The sequence below is a fragment of the Mustela lutreola genome, chromosome 9 (assembly GCF_030435805.1).
Source record: "Mustela lutreola isolate mMusLut2 chromosome 9, mMusLut2.pri, whole genome shotgun sequence".
NCBI lineage: Eukaryota > Metazoa > Chordata > Mammalia > Carnivora > Mustelidae > Mustela > Mustela lutreola.
The window spans coordinates 14,812,046-14,830,639 of record NC_081298.1 but is presented as its reverse complement, the minus strand read 5'-3'; the positions used below and the strand labels follow the sequence as shown (position 1 = coordinate 14,830,639).

Genomic DNA, 18,594 nt, shown 5'->3' with positions numbered 1-18,594 from the left:
CTTCACTTCCTTTTCCTCTCCACTGGGACCCCAGCGACAGAAATGTTCAATCTTTTGTTACTGTCTTCCAGGTTCCTCAGGCTCTGTTGGTTCGTTCTTTCTTTCTTAATATAATTTTCTCTCTTTTTCAGATTGTGTATTTCTACTGTTCTCTCTTCAAATTCACCAATCCTTTCATACATGATCTCCATTCTTCTACTGAGCCTCTCCAGTAAGGTTTTTGTTGTTTTGCTGTTGTTTTAAAATTTGGTTTCTGTATTAATTTCCTAGACCTACCTGCTGTAACAACTGGCTTGACAGCTTAAAACTGTAGAAGTTATTTCACACAGTACTGGAAGCCAAGAGTCCAAAAATCAAGGTGTTAATTCTATCTGTAGGCTCTAAGGAAGACTCTGCCCCAAGGCTAACTAGCTTGTGGTGATTGCCATCAATCCCTGGTGTTCCTTGGCTGACAGACCTATCATCCTGGTATTTGCCTCCCTCTCTTATGTTGGTCTCCTTTGGGTATCTTTCTGTGTTTTCACATAGTCTTCCTATAGAAGAGACGAGTTATTGGATTTAGTGCCCACACTAATCCAGTATGACCTCATTTTACCTAATTATTTCTGCAAAGACTCTATTTCCAAATAAGGTTATGTTCTGTAGTACTGAATAGACATGAATTTTTAGAGAACGCTATTCAACCCAGCACAGTAATTTTTTCTTCAGTTCTAAGATTTCTATTTTCTTTATGTCTTCTATTTTTTTCCTGAGTTTTGTTAAATTTTTAAATTTATTTCAGGCATGTTTGTTGAAGCATTTTTATAGTGGCTATCTTAAAATCAGAGTCAGATAAAGCCAGCAACGCTGTGATCTGTTGGCATCTGTTGTTTGTCTTTTCTTACCCAAATTGAGATTTTCCTGGTTCAAGGTATGATGTATTATTTTCAGTTATTACCTAGACGTTTTGGAAGTTTTGTTATGAGACTCTGGGATCTCATTTAAATCTTCTGTTTTAGCAGGCTCAGATGACCTGGGCCAGTGAGACGGGGGGCACCAACTCTTTATCATCAGGTGAGAGTGAAAATTGAGGCTAGGTGCGTGACCCCACTCATACCACCCAGTAGGGCAAGGGCAGGTTTATTTCATTATAGCTGGGCAGAGATTGACATCTAGGCTCTACACTTGGCCTCCTTTATACTGGGGGAAGGGAGTGTTGCCTCATTATTGCTGGATGGGGATGGCAGCGTGGTTCTGCACATGGTCTCCTCTGACACCATGGAAATGGGGAGGGATTTTTGGGGAAGGGTACTTGTTACTGCTCGGCAGTGATGAAGCCGTCTCTCACCTGGTCTCCAAGCTCTCACACCACTCAGAGGTGAAGTGGGGGAGTTGCCCTGTTACCTTTTGTTACAGGACAAATATTGAAGTCTGGTTTTCCCCTGTTTGTTAGTCGAGGCTGGGAATGGTTTTTCCTCTAGTATTGCTGGAGTAGGACATTTAATGTGAGAAGATTTCTGTCTTGCTAGGGTGCCCCTTTCTCAGTCCTTTGACAAGAGAAAACAGGCTTTTCATGGGGACAATTTTTACCTGTGCCTATTTGGCATTTCCAGGTTGCAGTCTTCTCCAGAACCCAGCAAAAAGGAAACCTACTAGGTTTCCTGATTGATCTGCCTTCTTATGTTTGTTTGAGGTATAACGACCAGCATTTTAAGCTGTACTTAGTGGGATGGATAGAGAGGAATGCATCTACTCCATTTCGTTCATGACCAAAAATCCTGTTTTTATTTTATACTCTCTTTATCCCTATATATCCAAGCTGGAGATGTTTCTCGATCTATAATCCTTTTAAGAACTTGTAGGTCACTCAATCTTATTCAGGGCACACTAATAGACAAAAGCCATGCCCACAATTTCTTTGAAATAAACCCTTCTCTGCATTAGGCTTCTGCTGGAATGGCTAAGGACAACTCCCCCAAGCTTTCTAGAACCCTTGTTGTTTGAGTCAAAGGATTAGTGAGGCACTCCTATAATTTCTTTATCGATCTTTTATCTGGACTGAATAGTACTCTGAGGCATTGCCTTTAATCTCCCTGAGATGTAAACTCAAGATTTTGTAGCCATAGTCTCAGTTTCATTTTTTTTTTTTAAGATTTATTTATTTGAGAGGGAGAGGAGAGAGAAAACACAAGGGAAGGGAGGGGCAGAGGGAAAGGGAGAAGCAGATTCCCCCGATGAGCAGGGAGCCCAACGAGGGCCTCCATCCCAGGACCCCGGGATCATGCTCTAAGCCGAAGGTTAAGCTTAGATGCTTAACAGACTGAGCCACCCAGGCGCCCCCTCAGTTTCATTTTTGGACCATGTTGTTTTGGATGTTTTCAATGCCCTGGATTTGAGGTTTGCTAGGAAACCACTTAATGTTATGATCATTTGCCATTTGGAGTGGCTGAGAATTTTGTAGCATGAAGTCCCAATTCCCTCAAATTCAACAATGCTTCCTTTGAGCTCTGGGTTTCTCTGCCTTGGCACTGCGGACACTCAGGGCAGGATGAGTGTTTGTGTTGGAGGGCAGGGGTGAGAGGGCCTGTCTTGTGCACTAGAGGATATTTAAGAGTATCTCTGGCCTCTACCAACTAGATGTCAGTAGCAGCCTTTCCATTCTGACAACCAGAAGTGTCTCAGACATTGCCAATGTCCCCCCTGGGAAGTGGCCTTGCTGTCACTTGGGAACTGCTGCTTTATTCCTTTCTCCCTGCTGGCATTTTACTGTCAGCAGCAAGAAGAAACTAGGTGGCACCTTGACCACCTTGCTTGGCCATGTCCGCAGCTCCATCACCCAGTTCATTGGGCACACTCCTTGCTCTCCTCTTTCCTGCCGGCACAGGTCTGCGAGGCTCAGGTCTGTTAACCTCTGGGTCCTGACATAATGAGCTTCCTCTTCCCACGGTTTCCAGGAGCATTTACCCACTTTCCCGTCTGTCCTGGCTGTGGCCTTATTAAAGGCTTCTCTCAGCAGCTTTTCCAAAGCCCTTTGACAGCACTCTTCTCTGTCTGTGGCCAGTTCTAACGCCACTGCCGCGCTCTGGAGCTGACACAGCAGCGCTCTACCCCAGTACCAAAGTCTCTGCACCATACCTATTGCCCTATTGCCACATGGCATTACACCTTAGCAGTTTGATACAAGGATTCAGTATCACAAAGGCTTTGGGCAGCAGGAATCCAGGAATGCTCTCCCTGAAATGGCTCTGCCCCAGTCTCAGTCTCTCACGAGGTTGCAGGCAAGCTGCTGGCCAGGACTGCGGTCCTCCCAAGGCACTACCAGGGCTGGTGGATCTGTTTCCCTGCTCACTCATGCCGTTTGCTGGCAGGATTCTGCTCTTTCTGGATGTTGGCCGGAATCTTCTCTTGCTTGCCACGTGGGCCTCTCCTCGTGGCTGTTGACAACATTGTAGCTGGCTTCCCCCAGAGTGACGGATCCAAGCAACAGAGGACACACACCCTAGATGGAAGCTGTGGTCTTTTGTTTTTTTTTTAATCCTAATTTTGGACAGGATCCACCATCATTTCTTACTGCTCACCCAGAGTAACCTTGATTCAGTGTAGCAGAGGACTACACAAAGGTATGACTAACAAAAGGCACTGAGTCCTGGGGGCTATTTGGGTGGCTGGCTGCTGCATTTCAATTTCATTCAATTCAGGATATTTTTCTAATTTCCTTTTGGACTTCATTTTTGACTCATGAGTTATTGTGAAGTGTTGTATTTTACTTCCAAGTATTGGGGGTGTTTCCCAGGTATCTTTATTAGTTATATAATTATATTTCAATTCTTGTATAGTCATATCAACATTTTATATGATTTAAACTCTCTTAAATGTGTTGAGGTTTGTTTTGTAGCCTAAACCATGATGGATCTTGGTGAATGTTTTATGTGCAGTTGAAAAGAAAGTTTACTGTTGTGGGTAAAGTGTTCTAAAAGTGTCGGTTGGAACAAGTCAGTTGATAGTGTTCAGGCTTCCTATTATGCTCCTTTCTTTGTCCTGCCTACTTGTTTTATTGATTACTGAGAGAGCAGTATTGAATTCTCTAACTGAAATATAGATTTTTCTCTTTCTATTTTAGGTCTATTGGTTTTTACTTCATCTATTTTTGAAACTCTGTTATTAGATGTAGTCACATTTATAATAGTGGAATCTTCTTGGTGAATTGAATCTTTTATTGTTATGAATATCCCTCTTCATCATTGGTAATAGTCTTTTTGAAGTTTACATTTGTCTGGTATTAATACTGCCACTCCAATTTACTTTGATTACTGTTTGTATGGTATATCTCATTCCACTCATTTACTTTTTTTAAAAATTAATTTATTTGACAGACAGAGATCACTAGTAAGCAGAGAGGCAGGCAGAGAGAGAAAGGGGGAAGCAGGCTTCCCGCTGAGCGGAGAGCCCGATGTGGGACTCGATCCCAGGACCCTGAGATCATGACCTGAGCCGAAGGCAGAGGCTTTAGCCCACTGAGCCACCCAGGAACCCCTCCATTCACTTATTTTTAACCCATATATTTCTATATAGTTAATTGGGTTTCTTATAGACAGTACATTATTGCCTTTTGCTTTACTTCCCACTCTACTAGTCTGTCTTTCAACTGGTTGTCTTTCATTGACAGTTGGATTTAAAACATATATCCTGCTATTTGTTTTATAGTTAACATCTTTTTTTCCCCCTCACTTTTTCTCTTGTTCTTCCTTACTTTGGAATAATTACATTTTTTCAGGGAAAAACATCCATCTGTTGGGTACCAAAAATAGAGAATAAGACTTATTGCATTTGATCGAAACAGTTGATTACTCATAGCACACCAAGCAACATGAACAGTAGCACAGTTGTGTGTTCATTGGTTGGTTCCTTTGGCCCCAAGTCTGACAACTGATATGGTGGTCCCAGATGCACAAGACAGACACAGTGGGTTTACACTCTGGCTGAGGAGCCAGACCCAGAACTTTTATAGCAAGCAGTAAGCAAGCCTGCCTTGATTTGAGAAAGACATGATCTGATCTCTCAAGCTCTATAAACAATCAGCTTCCTAGGCAAGGGCCCATGTGAAAGAGAAGTCAGATCCTTGCGATCTTGACATAGTCAGTAAGACACATTGAACACGAAAAGGCTCAGGGAGGGGTGCCTGGGTGGCTCAGTGGGTTAAAGCCTCTGCCTTCGGCTCAGGTCATGATCCCAGGGTCCTGGGATGGAGCCCCGCATTGGGCTCCCTGCTCAGCAAGGAGCCTGTTTCCCCCTCTCTCTCTGCTTGCCTCTTTGCCTACTAGTGATCTCTGTCTGTCAAATAAATAAACAAAATCTTAAAAAAAAAAAAGGCTCAGGGAGAATGCCTCGCCATATTTTTATTATCCCACTTTGTCTCCATATTGGCCTGTTATTTATACTTTAAAAAAAATTTTAGTGGTTGCCCTTGCATTTACTATATATCTTCAATTAATCAAAGTCAATATTCAAATAATGTTATTACCACTTCTTACATAGCAGAGGGCCCTTCAACAGTCTATTTCCAGTTCCTTATCCCATCATTTTTATTGTTATTGTTATACATTTTACTTTAGTGTATGCTATCTATCCACAACCTATTGCTACTTGTTAAAATTGAAGTGTGGTGATATACAATTTTACATTAGTTTCAGATGTACAACATAGTCATTCAACAATTATATACATTACAAAATGCTCACCACAATAAATGTACTTACCATCTGTCACCACACAAAGTTATTGACTATATTCCCAGTGCTACACTTTCCATCCCCGTGACTTCTCACACAAAAGAGTAGTGTGTGGCCACTTTAGATAGTCAGTTGTCTTTAGATAGTCGGTTGTCTTTAGATAGTCAGTTGTCTTACAACGTGATTAAAAACAGAAAACTGTCTCTTCTGTTTACCTTTATTCTGTTCATTTCCAGAGATCTTTACTTCTTTATGTAGATCTTTCTGGAGGCAGAAAAAATGTGATACCAGAGCAAAACCTGGATCTACATAAGGAAATGAACTTTCCTTACCCTTCTGCATGGAGGCCCCGTCTTCCTCCCACCTCACAAGTGGGCCAGTGCCTGCGTCCCATTTCTTCTTGGAGGCTCCTGTCCTTCTTTGGAATTCAGGTTAATTGGTTGCTCTGCAGCCTCAGCTCTCTGATGGGTTTGACGAAAGTTGTAATTTTATAGACTACCTAACAATTTTTTTTAAATTGTGATTAGTGTGGCAATGATGCACTTCCCAGCTTTCTGCATCCTGGATGGAAGCCAGAGTCTCAGCCATCTACTTTTCCATGGCTCCCTCCACTTCCTTTGCCATCTGCTCTGGAGGCTGCTACCTGGGTCTTTCTCTTGCCTGATGCCCTTCCAGCTTAGCCCCCTGAATTATCTCTAGCTTCGATGCTTTTCTCTTTCTACCCCTTCATGTGGCAACTATCAGACAAAGAGAAGGGATGGAGGTTCCAAATCTGTCACCATCTTGAAGACAGGTCAAAATAATCCTTGGAGTTCTGTTCCTAGGGATAAGCCCGGAACGGGGAGAGGAAGTGGCTTTGGGAGCTGAGCTCTCACCCACCATACTACTGAGCTGGCCTCATTCCTCTGTGCTAGGAAGTGGGACCAAGAATCTACTTCATCCATTAATGAGGAATAAGAATCCAACTGACTAAAACATTTCTTGGGAGATGAAAACTGCAACAGGACAGAAGGGGAACAGACTGGGAGCAGTGGTTACAAGCACAGCCTCTGGAAGCAGCCTATGTGGATTTGAATTCCATCACTTATTTGCTGTATGGCTTGGACAAGTCCCTTCACCTCTCAGTCTGTCAGTTTCTGGATCTGTCAAATGGAGATCATAATAGTATTTACCTCACAAAACTGTTAAGACAATTAAAAGTTAATATATACAAAGCACTTATAATAGCAACAGATATTCAACAAACTCTGTAGAAGTACTATTAGGGTGTACTTCCTATAATTTCAGAAATTCACGGAAGAAAACACTTTCCTCCCTTTCTCAGAACCCATTACAATCGAAACACCTAATGTTTATTGAGCATCTCCAAAGTACCCACATCCTGTACTAAGCATTTTATATGAATTATCTCATAAGTGGTGGGGATTAATTATTCCTACCTAATAAGTAAGGAAATCAAGGAACAGAGAAATTAAGTGTTTACACAGCTGGCTAGATGCAGAGCTAGGTTTGCAACCCTGGAGGGTCAGACTACCACGCCCGTGCTCTTAACCACTTGCCTCCCACAAACTAAACATTTTGCTTGTAACTTTTTGCTTTTTGCTTGCTGTATTTCTCTCACAGGGTTGTTTTGAGATCCCACTAACAATAGAAGAAGCAGTGCTTTGGCTATTTGTACAGGGCTGGTCCTCTGACAGGGAAGCCCGCATGTGTCATGGCTCCATCCCTTTGCACATTCCCACCCCCCCCCCCCCTTTCTCTGCTTGTTGAACTCATTTCTTGAAGACTCGGCTCAGATATCAGCACTTAGATTTCTATTCTAACAATGGAGGGATTTAAGCGGGGGGGGGGGGGGCGTTTTGAACGCAGACTTGGTTTTGAAATGGTGACTGACTGCTGTGTGTTGCGGGGAGAAGAGGGGAGGGGAGAGGGATGGAATGTAGCAGGGCCAGAGCGAGTACGGGAAACCCAGATCGAAGGCTACCGGAGGAACCAAGGGAGAGAGGGTAGTGGATTCGGCGAGGAATGGTGGATTGAAAAGTTATTTAGGGCAGAGAATCGACAAGGAATGGAGGAGTATTTAGCACAGGACAGGGAGGTGCTAAGGAGGAATTCTGGCTTGCTCGCGGATGCTTGTTGAGTGAATGAACGAATGACCCCATGGAAGAGGTATTCCCGACAGAAACCCCCGACCCCGTCCTGTTCCCCCGCGGCTTCTGGAGTTGTGAGCACAAGTGGATGGGTGGGAGGGAGGAGGAGAAGAATGGGCACAGAATCTCAGTACAGTAGCTGCCAGATTAGACACTTATGGCCCAGGTTTGAGCAGGAGGCGCGGAGAGGCGGGTAAGAGTTTCCTCTGTCGGCCCGCAGTCAGCACCTCGCCCCTCCACCCCCGCCACCCTGGACGCGCTGCGCCCCTGTTCGCGCCCTGGAGGACTTGGCTCCACGCCGGCGTCTCGGGGTGCGGCGCGGCGGCCCACCCCTGCAGCCCTGACCCGCCCCGTCCGGGCGCCCACCCCGCCCAGCGCGCTGGAAGGCTGGGCGGCGGTTCGGTGCGGTCCCGGAGCCAGAATCCGGGGCTGCCGGGTGAGTCCCAGGGTCAGGCGGGCCCTCCGCCGCGGCGCACCTGCCCTGATGGGCGGCACCGGGTCAGTGCCCTCCCCGCTCCAGCGGGTCCCCTTCCCCGCCGCGCCTTCTCGCCCAAGGTGCGGGTGCGGGTGCTTTGTCGCGGGGCTGCCCGGGAGTCGCGAGCAGCAAGTGCGCGTGGGTCGAGAACCAGCGCGTATCCCCGCGGCGGGGCTGCGCGGCTGAGCGCGGTGCAGCAAGTGGATCTGAGCGTGCGGAGCCGAGCGCCCCGGCAGCGGGCGGAGTGCGGACGCGCGCGGCCAGCTGCGGGGCAACGATGCGCGCCGGGAACTTTTCGCCCGGCCTGGAAGTGCGAGCGGCCGCGCCCGAGGGGGCTCCCCGAGGCCGCCGGGAGGGAGGCGAGCGCGGGTGCCCGCCGCCGCCCCTCCCCCACTTCCGCCGCCCGCCGCTTCCTCGTTCCCGGCTCCCAGGGCCCGGCCGTCCCGCGGGAGCCCCGGCGGCGCAGCCCCACCCCGGCCGGCGCGGCTCGCTCCCACGCCCCCGCCGCCGTCTGGCCGGAGCCGAGCGACCGAAGCAGCGGGGGCGCGGGGCGCTGCAGGTAGGGGCTCGGCGGCGGGTGCGCAGAGGCGGCGGGCGGACCAGGGCCGGGGGCCGGCCGCACTAGCCGAACGCCCGGGAGCCCTCGGCTGCCTCCTCCCCCGGCCGCGGGGGCGCCCCGGCCCTTTTTAGGGAATTTTCTCGCTCCCGTGGACTCCAGGGCGGGTGGGGCGGAGACTGGCAGGGCGCTCTGCATTTGTGGGGCTCACCGGGCTCCCTAGACCTCGTCTCCCTTCTTCCAGCGCCTTTCGTCGCGTAAACAACTCCCTTCCTCTCCCCGGCCCTGGCTCTGCTACCTCCTGGGGACAGCCCCTCAGGTCTCGGGAGATGGATGGGGTTAGGGGGAGGGGGAGAGGGGGCGTCCTGGCACCCCCGGCCCGTGGGTGCCCCCACCCTCGTCCTCTTCCTCCCCCGCCGGGCCGCTGGAGCAGACGGCCCCAGGGGCCCCGGGTATTTTTAGCGCTGTGACCTGGGCGGCAGCTCGGAGAGCCTTTCCCAGGAATCGGCGTCAGCGCCTCCCTCCCCCGCGCTGCCAGCCGGCGGCCACCCGGTCTCAGCACACTGCCTTTGGCCCTGACTGGCCCAGTTGGGTTTGAATCCCTCGCCGTCCGCAGCAGCGCCTTGTGGCGCGGGCCGGGGTCTCCGACACGGAGTCCCAGGAATCGAGGGAGGCAGGCTAAAGAGGATGACGAGTTGGTCCTCAAGCCAGATGCTCCCTTGCCTCCGGTGATGGGCTCAGAGCGCGCCGCCGGAAGGAGATGGAGTGAATGCAAGTGGATGTATAGGGCCTGGGCTGGCCCAGAGCTCTGGTGTTCTGGAAAGCTCTCCGCAAGAGAGACCCCCGGGGTCCCCAGGGGGCCTGGTCTAAATTGGACCCAGGACCCGCCCTTCCAATTGCTACTCACTGACTAATGGGGATAGAAGCCTGAGATGTGTCAGGGGAGAGAGGTGCTCAAATAAAGGGCTGGGGAGTAGGGAGAAGAAAGAGATGGGGGTGGGGGGTCGGCTCAGAAGAGCACAGTGTCCGGGCTTTACATTTTACAGAGCACCTGCTCCAGCAACTGCTGGGTTGTGTTTGAGGCAGGTAGCACTAGTAAGTCATTTTCGGATGGGAAGACTGAGGCTGGAAAGATGATTTCCTTAGGGGCAGAGCTGAGTCTGGAAGTCAGGTCTGTGACTTCAGAGCAGGGTTTGGAGGGGATGGTGGTGATGGGGTGTTGGCCGGAGAGGGGCTGCTTTAGTCTGTGGGTTTGGAAGGCTGGGCATGAACCAGAGTTGCAACACTTGAGCACCCTGAGATCCCCATCTGACTGTCTTCCATGGCCTTCTGAGGGGAGGCTGGGTGTGTTGGAAGTGCCTCCCTCTTTGAGGCTGGACCAATCCTTCCAACCCCTCTCACAAGGCCATGATAGTGAGACTTGGCTGTTGGCCCCGTTCCCTGAATACAGAGGAGCTTCTTCTGCCGTGCCTGGAACCAGCATCCCCTTTGTGGGGCCAGGCTCAGCCCTGCCTCTCTCTGAGACTCGAAGTTTGTAGTAACAGACTTTCTTTCAAGGGAGGGAAGGAGGTGGCCAAGTGCGGTGGTGTCCAGGCTGCCACGCCGGGATGCTGGTTGCAGAGAGGTTCCCCGAGCCCAGGCTCCCGTTGTGTTCCTGCTCAACTTCGTAGCTGAATGTGCTCTTCCACCTTCCAGGAGCTGACATGGACCCAAATCCTCGGGCAGCCCTGGAGCGCCAGCAGCTCCGCCTTCGGGAGCGGCAGAAATTCTTTGAGGAAATTTTACAGCCGGAGACAGAGTTTGTCTTCCCCCTGTCCCACCTGCATCTCGAGTCACAGAGACGTAAGCTCTGAGTCCTGGGGAGAGGGACTGGGGTGGGGTGGGGGGATAGGTCTCATAGGTCCTGAATCCTGGGAACCTCCTCCCTTTGTTTTTCCGGCCCTCGAGACTCCTGTCTCTGGACCTGACATATATCCTTGACCATTGGAGGGGTTCTGGCCTGCCTCCTCCTGACTTGTCCCCTTCTTGATCTGCAGCCCCCATAGGTAGTATCTCCTCCATGGAAGTGAACGTGGATGCCCTGGAGCAGGTAGAACTTATTGACCTTGGAGACCAGGATGGAGCAGATGTGTTCTTGCCTTGTGAGGACCCTCCACCAGCCTCCCAGACGTCTGGTATGGCCTTTGGCTTTGAGGACTTGGGCTCCAGTTAGCCAGAACCGGGTGGCAGGCTCTGGAGTGAGGCTGCAAGGCAGGGCTGGGGAAGTGTACTCGTAGGGGCTGGGAATGTGTGTTTCTTTCTTTTTTTTTTTTTTTTTTAAGATTTTATTTATTTATTTGACAGACAGAGATCACAAATAGGCAGAGAGGCAGGGAGAGAGAGAGGAAGGTAAGCAGGCTCCCCGCTGAACAGAGAGCTGGATGTGGGGCTCGATCCCAGGACCCTGGGATCATGACCTGAGCCGAAGGCAGAGGCTTTAACCCACTGAGCCACCCAGGTGCCCCAAAATGTATGTTTCTACCAGTGAAACAGCTGTCTGTTTTGATTTTAGGGAAGTTGATCCCAAGGAGAACTGCGTGACAGATTTCCAATCTAAAATTTCTGGGAATGCCCCAGCCCCATTTAGGCTTTGTTAATTTTGCGTTTGTGAAATTAATCTGATTAATTAATGTAATTAAAATAATATAAAATATAAATTTTTATATTAGCTAACTTAAGCCATCTTAGTCCTCTTTTATGAGTATTTACTGAGCACTTTTTTTTTTTTTTTTTAGGTTGCTAATACAATGGTCCATTAGCTCAACCCTTACAATGTCCTATTAGGGCAGGTGGTATTATCCCGATTTTATAAAGGAGGAAATTAGACTCAGACATTGTCATACAGCCAGAAAGTGGAAAGGCTGGGTTCAGACCATGGTTGTGTCAGTCCGAAGACCATCTTTTGAGCCAGTAAGATAGATATTCTCTTATTTAAACTGCTGCTCCTTGTAGATGGCCTATTGCAAGCCAGATATTCTATACTCATTCTTCGTTTTATCCTCAAAACTCTTCTGGAATATAGGTGCCTATCACATTCTTAGAGAAGATTCAGTCTTTGAGGGGGAGAATGACTTGCTCATAGCCCCTGGGTAGCAAGTAGGTGACATCGGTAGAGCTTGAACTCGGATTGATCGACCTGACTCTAGGGCCTAGACATGGTGTAGTGAAGTAGAAGGAACTGGGAGTCCAGAGACCTGGCTCTTTGTGGACTGGCTCAGTGGCTGGTCACTCCCCTGCCCTTCTCTGGGCTTCAGCCTCTCCTGGCCAGACCATCTCCGAGAGTGCCCTGAAGCCCTGTCTGTGGCCCTGACCATCTCTTCTTTCTGGGCAGGGCTGGATGAGCACCCAGAGGAGTTGAGCCTTCCAATGCCGACGCCTGACAGGACTGCATCCCGCACGTCCTCGTCATCTTCTGACGACTCCACCCACCTGCACAGCCCAAATTCCAGTGACGGCGGGGCGGACACGCCCTTGGCACAGTCTGATGAGGAAGAGGATGGGGCTGATGGAGGGGCAGAGCCTGGAGCTTGCAGCTAGCGGTGGGCTCCATCTACAGACTGACCGAGCCGGCTCTTCTCCACAGGAGACCGTAGGCCCAGCCAGAGCCCTTCGGAGAAGACCAGACTCTTTACTTGCAGTCGGCACCAGGGGGAGGCAAGGACAGCGGGATAACGCACCTCTCTGGGAATTAACTGTCCTGCTTCCCTGCTAACCTTTCCTGCTACAACCCTCCCACCAGTTTTTGGCTTCCCCCTGAGGTAGGGCTTACAGGCGAGGAGATGGGACATGAGGCAGGACAAGATGCTACTGCTCTCCCTAGCACCCGTCCCTCCCCACACTATCCTGCCATCTTCTGATAGTGTCTCCTAAACCAGTGTCTCTAAGTGGCTGTGAGCTCCTTAGCATGCCCTGAGTAGTGGTACTCCAGCTGTCCTGCTCCCCCACATCCTGTTTGGGAAAAGGGCACAGTATAAATAATAAAAAAGAATCCACCAACCGTTCCCCTTCATGTGTCATGTTGCAGAGATCTCAGACCCACTCTGTCTAACCAACACCATCCCTCCAGCTCTTCAGGAAATATGTCTTGAATACATGTGCCGGGCATTTGGAAAATAGTTTTTTTTTTTTTTTTTTTAAGATTTTATTCATTTATTCAACAGAGAGAGAGATCACAAGTAGGCAGAGGCAGGCAGAGAGGAGGGGGAGGCAGGCTCCCTGCTGAGCAGAGAGCCTGACGTGGGGCTTGATCCCAGGACCCTGGGGTCAGGACCTGAGCTGAAGGCAGAGGCTTTAACCCACAGAGCCACCCAGGCGCCCCTGGAAAACAGTTCTGAACAAGACAGTCTGCACCTCTGCCTTCAGGACCTGACTCTCTCTCTGGCGGAGAAAACCAAGTAAACGCCACGGTTCACGGGGTAATCAGTAGCATGATGAAGAACAACTCTGGTATCAGAAGATAGCTCATCTGGCCCCCGAAGAGCTGATTTTTAAGCTGAGATCCAGAGGTTGAGTAGGAGTTTGCCAAGTGGGGGCTGTAATCCCAGCAGAAAGAGCAGCCTGGGTAGACGGTAAATGGAGAGAAATAGCTCTGAGGAACTGAGAGACGTTCAGCAGGGCTGCCCTGTTGCAACTGGGGACAAGAGGTAGGTGAGAGAGGGGACACTGACCGAGGTTACTCGTGAAATACTTGGAAGCCTATATCAAGTTTCAATTTGGCTGCTAGTAAAAGGTTTAAGAGGCTTAATTTATTTCCTCACATTAAAGAAGTCCAGGGGTGCCTGCGTGGCTCAGTGGGTTAAAGACTCTGCCTTCAGCTCAGGTCATGATCCCAGGGTCCTGGGATCGAGCCCCACATCGGACTCTGCTCAGCGGGGAGCCTGCTTCCTCCTCTCTCTCTCTCTCTGCCTGCCTCTCTACCTACTTGTGATCTCTGTCTGTCAAATAAGTAAATAAAATCTTAAAAAAAATAAAGAAGTCCAAAGTGCAGGGCTGTGTGGCTGCTCCAAGGTCCTTTTTGGCTCTTTTTGCTCAGCCGTCCCAGCCACAGGGCTCGAATTCCCTTTGACGGCGGCTCCCGTCTGAGGTAGCTCTTGAAGCTTTGCCCATCGTGTCCTTGAAACCGGGAGAAAGTGGGAGAGAAACTGGGGATGGGCAAAGCACAACCTGCTGTCGATTTCCGCTTCAGGACGCGTCCTTGGAAGTTCTAACCAGTGGCGTCCACTTTCATCCCACTGACTAGAGCTTGCTAACGGGAACAACGTCTCACAGATGTTTTATAGACACAGGGACACAACATTACCTGGAAGAAAGAAAATTCTGGCCTTTGGAAAGACAATAAGCTTTTTGAGTCAGTGCATCTGATTTCTGACTACCTTTCAAACCTCTCAGAAGCACCGTGGCTACTGGAGAGGTCGGGATGGGCCTTTAGTAGAGCATGCTGCTGTCTTGATAAAAATCAGGGTTATGTTTCTAAGGAACAAGAGGACAATAGTCTTTGGATAGGTAACTGGCACTTGACATGTTAGAGGCCACGTTAATGAATCTGAACTTTATGGGAACTAATGAAGGACTACAGGTGGTTGCATTGGCTTGTTACAAAGGTAATTCTGGCCACGGTGTAGGGAATACGCTGGAAGAGGACAGGCTCAGGATAGACACCTAACATAGGACTCCCGTGCGAGAGATAAATGGTAATGATCAGCTTGACTGGGTTGAGGCAGGCTATAAAAAATAAATGACATTCATTCTATAAATATTTATTAAATTAAATGTCAATGTTAAACATCTGTAAGACACAGAGTGAGGAATGTAGAGTGGAAAAAAGAAAGTGCCGCTTTTATGGGAGTCGAGTCTAGTGGGGGTCCAAGTGCAAAACTGCAACTCTGACCAGTGCGAGGAAGGAATTAATAACCTATTAAGAGGAGTCATGGGGCATTTCCCTTGAGAAAATAGCATCTGAGCTGAGCCCTGAAGGATAAGGAGTCAAGGAAGGGGAGTGAGGGAGGCAGGGGGGATTGGGGGAGGCTCCTCATGGAGTGCTGCCTGGAGAGCACCAGCCTGGATGCCTGGGAACCAGGAGTGGGTGGCAGCCAGCTACATAGCGGGGTAACGGACTAGCACGGAGGTGGGCGGGTTGTAGAACGGTGGAAGGAACGGAGAGAGAGATTTAGGGGACAGGTTCCAAAAGATTTGACAGGTAGGTGAGAGGAAGAGGTCAGGGTGCCACCATTGTTTCTCCCTTGTGCAACAGGATGATGTGGAGAGTTGTTCTCCCACATGGGGAGTGCAGGGCAGAGCCAGGTCTTGGAAGAAGGTCGCACATTTGGTTTTGGCCATGGTGAGCTTGAGGTGCTTCCGAGACCTGCAGGAAGACACGTTAGTGGTTAGGCAGGCACTCGGAGTGTTGGATTTAGAGAGGATTAGGCTGAGAAAATAAATAGAGGGGAGCAACCAGTGTGTAGGTGGTAAGTGAGAGAGAGTGTGCGTGCCCAGGGAGGGAGGGGGAGTGGAAGGAGAAAGGAGGGTTCTAGGACCCAGCCTGGAAGGGCGTCTAGTCATTTCTCACATCAGAAGAAAGAAACCATTCCACCTCCCTTTGTACATCAAACACAACCCATGGGATCAGTGGCCTTCAGCCTAAATCCCAAAGTTCTTTGTGCCACCCAGGCTGAGTGAGTGACAGGGCCTGCAGTCTTCCCGTAGTCCCAGCCTGCTTCCACCCCTGTAGGAGGCCATGGTAAGTGACAGCTCTGAAGTGCTTTTCCTAGCGCTGGTGAGAAACTTGTGGGAGTTTTGTGCTCCTTTTGTCTAAAAGCCTCTGTGTCCAAGTTGAGATCATCTACTAAACTGGGCCGGGGCTTAGTCTCGTGTGAAACTTTGCAGTTTTTCTGGGTTGCTTTTGATTTTGCTGCACATAAAAGACATGGCCCTGCCCTTATTCCTTCTCCCTGCCTTTGGAGTAGCAAAGCTCAACCACCTGTCTGACTGTGGCTGAGCCTTCTCTGGGCTGCAGCCTGTGAAGTCCGTATCTCTGCTCTACCGGGCTTCTCAGCTCCCAGGATCACCCTATTCCCCTCCAAGGCAAATGACGGGAAGCTAGACTAGCTTGGTTGCTGTCAATATGTCGACAAATCTCTTAGTACTCCAGGCACATGATGCTAAGATCTGTGAGGTTTGGGGCAGGGTGCCTGCCTGGGGACAGGGATCTCCAGTTGTCTGGAGAAGCAAAATTGTATGTGAGCCTCTGGGGAGCTTCCAGGTCAGCTTCCATGAGCCCCAGCTCTGCCTGGAAAAGTCTAGGGTCAGCGGAGACCCCAGGACCACTTCCTGCTTGGACAATGATCTCTTCTTCTGCCAAACCACAGGGGCTTGGCCAGCCTTCAGAGCCAGCAGCTCCAGCTGACTATTTCTTGAGGCCACGCAGTGCCCCTGGAGAGGAGAGGATGATCTGGAGCCAGCTCCGAGGCAAGCAGCCCAGCTTTCAGTCTCCAAGCCACAGTGTGGCTATTGTGGGCTTGTCACAGACTCTGGGGAGGAGGGAAGAAGACAGACTCATCCCTTAGAATCCTATCTGTGGAGGAAATAGGAGGGACCACAGCTTGGGAGAAGATTCCCTGGAAGGTGCACACTGTAGTCCCTAAAGAATGCACAGAACCTGACATTGGGAACAGCATGGCAGTGTGGGGACAGTATGAACTGTGCTGTGACTTGTTCAGCCACACATTCTTGAGCACCTGGTCTGTGCTGGCCTTCTTGCTTAGGCAACAGGAATACGAAGGTGACCAGGAGCTCTCCCAGGAGTGGATGTGGCCACAGATAACAGAAAGAGAACACGGACTGTAGCAGAAGTGCACAGAAAACTGCAAAACAGTACAAAGTCTGGAGGCGGCTGGGTCTTCAGTGATGGGGACAGGCAATTTCAAAAGAAGACAAAGCATAAAAATATAAAATAATCATAATGATGGCAGCTCCTCTTTTTTTTTTAAATTATTATTATTATTTTTTGAGGTCAATAGAATAAACTCTAGTCCTGGCTCATGACGGACTGTGATCTTAGGCAACATCTGAGTTTCTATAGCTGTTTTCCCATCTGCAAAATGGAGATCAAAATGGAGAACACCTCCAAGAACTGTTTGAGTCAATGATGGTCAATATTATTAAGTACTTACTACATTCTAGGTCCTACATATACATAATTTCTAGTCCTCACAACAACGCTGAAAGGAGGTTCATCCATTTTACAAAAGAAAAGCGATCCTCAGATTGCTCATGCTCCTGTGGATTAGAAGCTGGTCTGGGGGGTTTTCTGACATCTGAACTCATGGCCTTTATTCCATGCTGAGTGGGAGAAGAACAGTAGTTGGAAGTAAAATGAGGGCATAATGACAGGAAGACATTTTTTGACACTTCTTCTTTGGTTGGTTGGGGTATATCTCAGCAGACCTGTCCAAAACCAAATCTGACTCTTTGTAGAAGTATGGTTGTGAGTTTTACCAAGAGACAATGAGCAAAATACTTCATGAATGTGTTCCTCGTAGGGCAGCTGGAAAACCCAAAGAAGGAATTTAACATCGGAACTCCACCAACTCAGTATCAAGACAAACAAGCTAGTATAAATCGTGGGGGATACAAAAAGATTTCAACTCTTCACAAGAGAAAATATATGTATGGCCAATAAGCATATGAAAAGATGCTCAACATCATTAGGTACCAGGGAAATGCAAAATAAAACCACAGTAAGATACCACTACATATACCATAGGGCTCAACCAAAACTCTGATATATGGTGGGTGCAAGTATAAAATGATACATTTTGGGGAAAAGATCTGGCAGTTACTTAAAAAGTTAAACATTATCTATGACCTTTAACCACTCCTAACTATTTACCCAATGGACAATAAGGTATACAGCAACCGACTTCAAAATAAAGACTTGAAAGAATTCAGGTGTTGATCATCAGGAGAATGGATAAACTAAGGTATATTCTTACAATGTGAAAACCACATAGCAATAAAGAGAAAATGCTGATACAAGCCAGAACACGGATGTTCTCAGAAACATTATTCCTGTGAAAGAACTCTTACACAAGAAAATACACGTTCTATATGATGGTTTCACTCACATGAAACTCTAGAACAGATTATTATTTTTTTAAAAGATTTTATTTATTTGACAGAGATCACAAGCAGGCAGAGAGGCAGGCAGAGAGCGAGGGGGGAAGCAGGCTCCCTGCTGAGCAGAGAGCCCGATGTGGGCTGGATCCCAGGACCCGGGGAGCATGACCCAAGCCGAAGGCAGAGGCTTTAACCCACTGAGCCACACAGGCGCCCCTAGAACAGATTATTTTGTGGAGAAAAATCGATAGTGATCGCCTCTGGAAGGTAGGAGGGGCCAGGGGTCGGCTGGCAATGGGCATTAACCAACTTTCTGGGGTTTTAGGAATGTTCTATATCTTGATAGGAGTTTGGTTTACACGGGTGTATGCTTTTGTCAGACTCCGTGAATGTGCACTTTAGAGTTGCGCATTTCGTCGTGTGTAAATTTTACACCAAAATGTAAACAAACATTAAGCTTTCTTTAGTGACATGTATGCCGAAATATTTAGGGGAGAAATGTAACTATGTCTGCAATTTGGCATGTATCAGCACATAAGAGGAACTGAGGGA

The 18,594-nt window shown here is 48.8% G+C and overlaps 2 protein-coding genes across 2 annotated transcripts in view; both read left to right on the top strand.

The window, feature by feature from the left end:
- SYS1 (SYS1 golgi trafficking protein) overlaps positions 1-10,724 on the top strand; it is a 36,569-nt gene extending 25,845 nt beyond the window's left edge. The window contains exon 3 of the mRNA XM_059133040.1: positions 10,585-10,724. Within this exon, the coding sequence (XP_058989023.1) occupies positions 10,585-10,591 (7 nt within the window). The 3' untranslated portion in view covers positions 10,592-10,724. The remainder of the gene's footprint in view (positions 1-10,584) is intronic.
- Positions 10,593-12,925, top strand: DBNDD2 (dysbindin domain containing 2). The gene is made up of 3 exons (XM_059133037.1): positions 10,593-10,731; positions 10,926-11,063; positions 12,260-12,925. The coding sequence occupies exons 1-3, from the start codon at positions 10,593-10,595 to the stop codon at positions 12,463-12,465; spliced, it is 483 nt and encodes a 160-aa protein (XP_058989020.1). The 3' UTR covers positions 12,466-12,925.
- The last annotated feature ends 5,669 nt before the right edge of the window (positions 12,926-18,594 follow it).

Excerpts from the sequence above, each read along its gene's own strand:
- DBNDD2 (XM_059133037.1), top strand. The coding sequence starts at position 10,593 with ATGGACCCAAATCCTCGGGCAGCCCTGGAGCGCCAGCAGCTCCGCCTT. Across the intron at positions 10,732-10,925 it reads GCATCTCGAGTCACAGAGAC|CCCCCATAGGTAGTATCTCC; the intron begins GTAAGCTCTGAG and ends CTTGATCTGCAG. Across the intron at positions 11,064-12,259 it reads ACCAGCCTCCCAGACGTCTG|GGCTGGATGAGCACCCAGAG; the intron begins GTATGGCCTTTG and ends CTTTCTGGGCAG.